This window comes from Alligator sinensis, unplaced genomic scaffold, assembly GCF_000455745.1.
Source record: "Alligator sinensis unplaced genomic scaffold, ASM45574v1 scaffold1542_1, whole genome shotgun sequence".
Taxonomy (NCBI): Eukaryota; Metazoa; Chordata; order Crocodylia; family Alligatoridae; genus Alligator; species Alligator sinensis.
In genome coordinates, this window is record NW_005842452.1 from 1,091,442 (window position 1) to 1,091,980 (window position 539).

Consider the following 539-nt stretch of genomic DNA (forward strand, 5'->3'; position numbering starts at 1 on the left):
GAAGCTGCCCCTGCCCCCTCCCTGCCGCACTCACCAAAGTGGGGCTCATCCTGGCAGCCCTTTATTTTCACACCCTTGGATCCCGTCTCGATTAGGAAGTGCCGCACCAGCTGCTCCATGGGGTCCCCTGTGCAGGCAGGGCCAGGTCAGTGCCCCCAACAGTGCCAATACCACCCCTGCCAGGGCTGAGCACAGGCTGGGGTGCAGACGGGGGCCAGGGCGCCTGGGTGCTATGCTCACCCCTGGGCAGGGATGGGGCAGCAGCCAGGACACCTGGCATCTGTACCCTGCCCTGAGAGGGCATGTAGAGGGGGAGCCCGGCCTCCTGGGTTTCTGCCCACCTCGAGGAAGGGAGGGGGCAGCAGCCAGGACCCCTCTGAGAGGGGCCAGGTGGGGTGGAGCTGGCAGCCAGGACTCCTGGGTTTTGGGCCCTGATCCAGCAGAGCCCTGTTGGATGGGCATGGACCAGACCCTCTTATGCCTCAGTTTCCCTCCTGGCAGTCTGCAAGGCAACCCCACTGCTGTGGGGGTGCTGCACA

The 539-nt window shown here is 65.7% G+C and overlaps 1 protein-coding gene across 1 annotated transcript in view; it reads right to left on the reverse strand.

Annotated features, from left to right (window-relative positions):
- TNS2 (tensin 2) overlaps positions 1–539 on the reverse strand; it is a 19,866-nt gene that overhangs the window by 2,422 nt on the left and 16,905 nt on the right. The window contains exon 25 of the mRNA XM_025212273.1: positions 35–127. Coding sequence (XP_025068058.1) covers positions 35–127 — 93 coding nt within the window. The remainder of the gene's footprint in view (positions 1–34; positions 128–539) is intronic.